At 35.8% G+C, this 6,752-nt stretch overlaps 1 protein-coding gene across 1 annotated transcript; it reads left to right on the forward strand.

Annotated features, from left to right (window-relative positions):
* The first annotated feature begins 3,316 nt into the window (after positions 1-3,316).
* On the forward strand, positions 3,317-6,752 carry LOC105177614 (triacylglycerol lipase OBL1). The gene is made up of 5 exons (XM_011100828.3): positions 3,317-3,799; positions 4,779-4,972; positions 5,395-5,428; positions 5,565-6,163; positions 6,252-6,752. Exons 1-5 carry the CDS (start codon positions 3,490-3,492, stop codon positions 6,540-6,542), a joined length of 1,428 nt encoding a protein of 475 aa, XP_011099130.1. The 5' UTR covers positions 3,317-3,489; the 3' UTR covers positions 6,543-6,752.

Below are 6,752 nucleotides of genomic sequence, written 5' to 3' on the forward strand. Positions count from 1 at the left end.
TTTCTGGGGTGGATAGCGGAATGTGTTGTTATGTGTCTAACACCTGAATATTATATGAGAACTTTCAGATAAGGCTAGAATGGATTTGTGGATTACGAACTTCTTGTATCGGATTCAGCGTTTCCTCTGGAATTGTTTTGAATGATTGCTTATACAAGAAATATTAACGATGCAAGAAATTTACTCACAGAGGAAACAAAACATAGCCATTGTTAACAGATTGCTCGACTATCAAAATCAACAATGAAAATGAACAAGTGTAGGGCAAGCAACACAAGATTATACAACAGTACACATATCCATTTAATTTATGCGTTCGCACAATAAATGTAATAGGAAATAGGGTGTAAATATATGAACTGCATGAGAACTCCATACCCCATCCAGAAGCTCCAAGGCCGAACCCATCTGTCAGACTAGCGTATCTGAGATCGGAATTCTGTTTTGGTTTAATTTGCTTTGCTTTTCTTTTGGACGAAAGTAAGTAATTTAACAACGTTATTCAAAGCGGAATTAGCAAAAGTGTAGCCTAAGTAAACGCCTAATTTGCTATTGAGATAAGTGATTGTGAGTAATTATGTTGTTGCCTAAACAAACTCCTACACTTTGGGTTATACTACATCCCTATTTTTATTCCATCAGAACACATAAAACATTTGTAAGTTCTAAAGTTAAAAATATGAATCGATTATGTCTTAGCCTAGTGCTTGGCGGTTAAAGTTGATGTCTTACGAATAAATTTGAAGTTATGAGTTTAAGTTCCGCAAACATGTGAATATTTGATCTTATTTATATAACTTGAGTTTATTGTAATCGATATTCTCGTTTCATTTAATATAAATTTATTGTAATATGAATTTATGTATTTGGACGTACGATGGAAACAATGAAAAGGCCTGCCAAGAAGAGTGGTGATGTAGGTCGCGCAAAATCAGGATTTTCGGATCGGGTAGCTAGATCGGATCGCTGGGTTGAGATCGTTGAATCCTTCTTTCGAGTTACCTATAGTGGATCCTGAGAACACAACAAACGTAAGACTAGCCGAGAAGCCCTCGGCGATGGCCCTTCGATGCTTAAGTTAGAAAAGGTGGGGTCGAAAATATGATAATGAGATCGAGTGAGATCACAAATTTGGCGGTAAAAATAAGTGGTGAAAACGTGTTTAAATAATCATAAATGAAGCTATTTATAGTTGTACGATACCCTCTATGGATATGACACGTGGCCCCAATAAAAACGAGCCACGTCATCCTCTGTAAAGCCTGTTGTCGCCTGCCGCCGCCGCTGCTGTCCCTGCTGTCCCTGCACATTGGGTCCCACGCGCGCTGTCAGCATATATACATAAAAAAGAGGGTGAAAAATAGAGAGGTATTTTGGTAATTATGTAACTTCCCTTATCAAGTGGGGCCATATGTTTCAAGTAGATGAGACGTTAGCACCAGCTTTGAGTTAATCCATACGAAACTCAGATCATATTATGAGCAATCAATATTTGGGTTCTTCCTTCCTTAGAGTGCATGAACAAATAAATAGATAGGGCACCTACTTTTTTTGAAGTAACAGTGATGAAATATTATTAATTAAAATAAATTAATTATAATAATTTTATCGGATATCAATATCTAATAAATTATTATAATATTAATATCTAACAAACTATTACAATAATTATACTCTAATTGATTTATCAAATACACTAAATTAACCAACGTTTGTTGTTACAATAGAAACATCACCGACTATTCAGTAGAAACAACATCCCACACAGGCTGGGTTCAAACTCATGGGACTTCAATTTCACCAATAAAGTTTCATTGACAGATAACATACGTACGTGAGAATATTATTCAACAACTGAATTAAACCTAAGAGATGTATATATACACAATCCACACTACTTAGTCACCAACAAATACAAATTAGACTTATTAGATCGATCACGCACAAATTATATATATTAGAAAAGGTATGTTTGTGTCATTGTGTGTGTCTTTTTTCTCATATATTTTCATATATCTTGGATGAGAATTATTTAAATACGTAATCAGCATCTTCTATTTTAATTAATTTATACACAACAAGCAAAATATTCATCAGTTACATCAATAATAGTATATATTAAATAAAATAAAAAACGTACGTAATAAACTTTAAAATATAAAATTTAATCCAGGAAAGAGGGTCGTGGTGGACAACTCTTAAATGCATTTAATCCCTCAACAAATATATTAATATTTGAATAGCTCTTTTCTCTAATTTAATTTGGCGTACGTGTGATTTTAAGTATCATTATCAATAATTAAACAAATTAAGCTAGCCTAATAAACGTGTAATCTCAATCTCGACTCAATACGTACCCACAGCTAGTTTTAATTAATTAACTGCCGCCTAATTGGATCTTAATTAGTAAGTCCTCGTTTGGACCAATTCATATAACATTGTTTAATAATATAATTACAAGTAAGAAGCTTTCTGCATGTCCCCAACGACTGCAAACAAAACGTGGACAGGAATAGGATCACTTACTCAGAAACAGCTGGAAAAAGACAATATAAAATCTAACACAATCCACCAATGGGACCTGCAGTCTATTAATGTGGGTTTGGATGTAATTGAATAAGATGAATATTTATACATATATATATATATCTATATGCAATACAGTAATGAAAAATCCAGGAGGGCTATGATTGTGTGTGTATATATATATATATATCCATATGACCCACTTCAATCCTATTCATTATTTTGGACAAGATATTAGTTAATGAAGAGACCCGTATAAATTATTACATATATATAAGATTTTTTTAAATATTAATTGTATGTTGAAATTTTTTTACTCAATTATTCGTACAATATATGGTATATATTTATCATGTAATTGATCACTATTTTAAATTATATTAGACTTATTGTATAATTAGTTGCTGATCAAACCCGTGTTCGAGTTAGAATTTCTTGTTGTACTAATTAAATTGTTTTTTTGTATTTGTATCTTGAGGAGCTGACTTAAGTATTTATGGATTTCAAAGTTTTTCAAATAAGTGAAATTCTTGACTGGGACCGTAAATTATCTTGACAGGCACGAGGCAAATACTGCAATTTTTCTGTGATTATTTTATTAATTAATGGTGGGTAAGCAGAAATTTCCAGCAGCCTGAGGGCCTGACTGGTAAAAGTTTCAGGCAGTGTTGACCCATGAAATCGCCTTTTCAAAGCAAATGGTTTCCAAAATTATATGATCGCATGCATCACGTGTTTTACATTCTGAATGAGCTGCAACTCGTATTCCCTCTATATATACTTGTTTCCAGGAGCTTGTTCTTCATCAAACTAAGATCATCTCTGGTCTGCTATATATATATATATATATATATAGAGAGAGAGAGAGAGAGAGAGAGAGAGAGAGATAGAGAAGAGTAGAGAGGGAAGAGAGATTGTTGAATATTCTTGAAAACTAGTGCGTATTCGGATAAGAAAGTAACCATGGCTTCCACTTGCAACAAGTCTTTCTCCAGCAACTACATGCTCCTGAAGCCTGAAGATGCCGGCTTTCTTGACCTGGCAAAGATGTTGTTTTCCAGTGACATTGGGAAACGGAAGTTCATCGACTGCCCCGAAGGGGCCCGGGAGCCGTTCGGCCGGAGATGGATCATATTCATTTCGGTGATGGTGCAGAAGTTGTTGCAGGCAACGGCTAAACCCATGGCCGCGTTCGGGTCCGGGGTTGAGAATTGGCTGAATTTGCTGACAGGGAATGGCGGGTTGTTCGGGCTAGTGATGAATGCACTTAAAGGTAATAATGCATATCATGTCCGTTTTCTCTTCTTTCTAGATTCTTTCGCGTGAAGCATGCATTTTCTGTGTCTTAACACTAGTCCAAGGATATTGGCAGAATTACTGATGTTCTTTCCAGCCAGACAAAACGAAACGACAAGCATGCTTGAAAGCAGTCCTCTCGGCGATTACAGTAATTTCCACAGTCATGAAACGTTAATGTCTGAGAAACCCTGATCTGTGTGAGAAAGGTGATCATTAATATGACAATATTCAGGCTAATTAAAATTCAGGTAAAGTAATTAACTCTTTTAAGAAGACAAAAAGCAGCGGCTAGGAAAAAATCTAACACAAAAAGGGTTTGGCAGAATTTAAACCAATTATAGTTCAGTAAAATGGACAATTACATTTGTTTAGTAATTAATTTGGTTGGATCAAACCTGGTTTGATTAGAATTTTCCCAGACTTAGCTAATAACTAAAAGTTGAAGTGCTATTGATGTGGGTGATCATGAACGTTTTTCCTAATCATAAACTAAACTGCAGACTGGACACATCAATTGCTGTCTTCTTGAGAATGATTATTGTCCAATTTGTGCAGCCAACGTCTTTGTCATGCTCACCAACTCCACTATTCAAGAAAATCACTGTATGCTAAATATTCTGAATAGAAAAAGAAATACATAAACAGGAGAGATGATTAATGCCGCGTTTGGTTAATTAGCAGTCGAAAGTGTTGTCAATTATTCCACTTTCATTTTAATATGCAAAACAAAACCCCCTCCAGTCCACTTTTGATTTTATTAACAAACAAAATCCCCTTGCTAATCACCTACTACATACTGATTAATTATCTTAACAGTCAATCATTCATACTACATCGTCATTACGGTAAAGTCTAAGCATACTAATTAATATCTATATATGTTTGATTATATATGTACCAAGTATATATATGAATAAGACTTGATGGCTTTTACTTAATATTTGTGCATGCAGGAAAAGTAGTACATCCAGATAAAACATCGGCAAGTTTCTTGTCGTTTATAGGGAACATCGACAAACGGCTTGAACTAGACACCGACATCAGCGGTGGAGATAAGAGATACTACGCTGTACTCTCTGTGATGGCTTCTAAGGCTTCTTATGAGAACCCGAAATACATTGAATCCATCGTCAAGGACCACTGGCAGGTCTATATGTACATTAATCGAACATTTTGCCTGCAAGCTGATTCCCCATCAATACTTTTTTACTATCAGATTATTCGTGTTTGACTTAATTTTTGTGCTGTTCATTTAATAAATTTTAACTCATAAAATTCTCTTAGTAGAATACTCAAAAAAAAAAATTATTTTATTACCGATAAAAGAAAGAAACATGGTGTCCCTATAGCATAATTATTTGCATATATAACTTATTGGTCGGCACATGGTGGACCTCTGGCGTGACAAGAGTCAAAACTACAGTGTACCCAAGTAGGTTTTCAAAACAAAAGGAATACAACTATGGAAAGATAATTGAATAAAATTTTAAAAGTTTATAGAACTGATCAAAATTATTAGTAATCTATGGAACTAAACTTACAGTTTCTGTTTTGGGTTCTCTCTTGCAGATGGATTTCGTGGGATCCTACGATTTCTGGAACGGTGAGCTTTTGAACGTCTCCCAGATCACATTTTTGCTGCTTTTAATGTTCGCTCAGAGCTCTAATTTTCTTTATTAATTGATTTTAATTATCCATTTTAAGGGCAAATTAATAAATAACTTTACATTTTTCTGCAGATTATCAGGAGAAAGCGACAACACAAGCATTTGTTCTTGAAGACAAGAACGACGTGATTGTAGTCGCATTTAGAGGAACAGAACCCTTCGACGCAGACGCATGGTCTTCAGACTTCGACCTGTCATGGTACGAACTTCCCGGTGCCGGCAAGATCCACGGCGGGTTCATGAAAGCTCTCGGCCTACACAAGAACCAAGGGTGGCCACAAGAACAAGACGATACCAAGCCGGATACCGCCTACTACGCCATCAGGAAACTGCTGAAAGAAAGACTGCAGAAAAACGATAATGCTAAGTTCATAGTCACCGGCCACAGCCTCGGCGGAGCACTGGCAGCACTTTTTCCCGCAATTCTATCCCTGCACGAGGAGTCATGGCTGCTCGATAGATTAGAGGGCGTTTACACATTCGGGCAGCCGAGGGTCGGAGACGAAGAGTTCGGACAATACATGAAGAACATAATAGAAAAACACAACATTAACTTTTACAGATTTGTCTACAGTTACGACATGGTGCCCAGGCTGCCATACGATGACAAGACTCTCATGTTCAAGCATTTCGGGACGTGCATCTACTATAATAGCCTCTATGAAGGAAAAGTAAGATGAATCCATTCATCCCAGACAAAATTACATATAAATTCAAGAAAAATAACGTTTAAATAATTATGCTTTATTTTTCTTGCAGGTTGTAGCTGAAGAGCCTGACAAGAACTATTTCTCTTTGATATGGGTGATACCGAAACTCATAAATGCATGCTGGGAGCTGATCAGAAGCTTCATCATAAGATACACGAAAGGAGCAGACTATAAGGAAGGAGGTCTGCTGAGAATGTTCAGAGTAATAGGAATTTTAGCTGCCGGTGTTCCAAATCATTGCCCGCAGGATTACGTTAATGCTACCAGGTTGGGATCGCCCGACGTATTCAACTCATCAGTTCTTGGCTCAAATCAACCCAAAATCTTGAAGATGCAGTAATCTGCTTTTTCTTCATTGATTTTCTGAGCTGTTGCTCTTCTGTGGGTGATTAGATTTAAATTTTTTTTTTTATTGTATGATCTTGTTTGTGTATTTGGGGCGATTAGATAGTACTGCAACATGTATAAATCAATTAAAACATTGTTGCTTTTGATACACACACAATGGAGTCATCATGACCTAATACAAACAAGGCAGTTTCTTCTATAA

Source organism: Sesamum indicum, linkage group LG9 (genome assembly GCF_026168435.1).
Source record: "Sesamum indicum cultivar Baizhima isolate 11 linkage group LG9, ASM2616843v1, whole genome shotgun sequence".
Classification (NCBI taxonomy): domain Eukaryota; kingdom Viridiplantae; phylum Streptophyta; class Magnoliopsida; order Lamiales; family Pedaliaceae; genus Sesamum; species Sesamum indicum.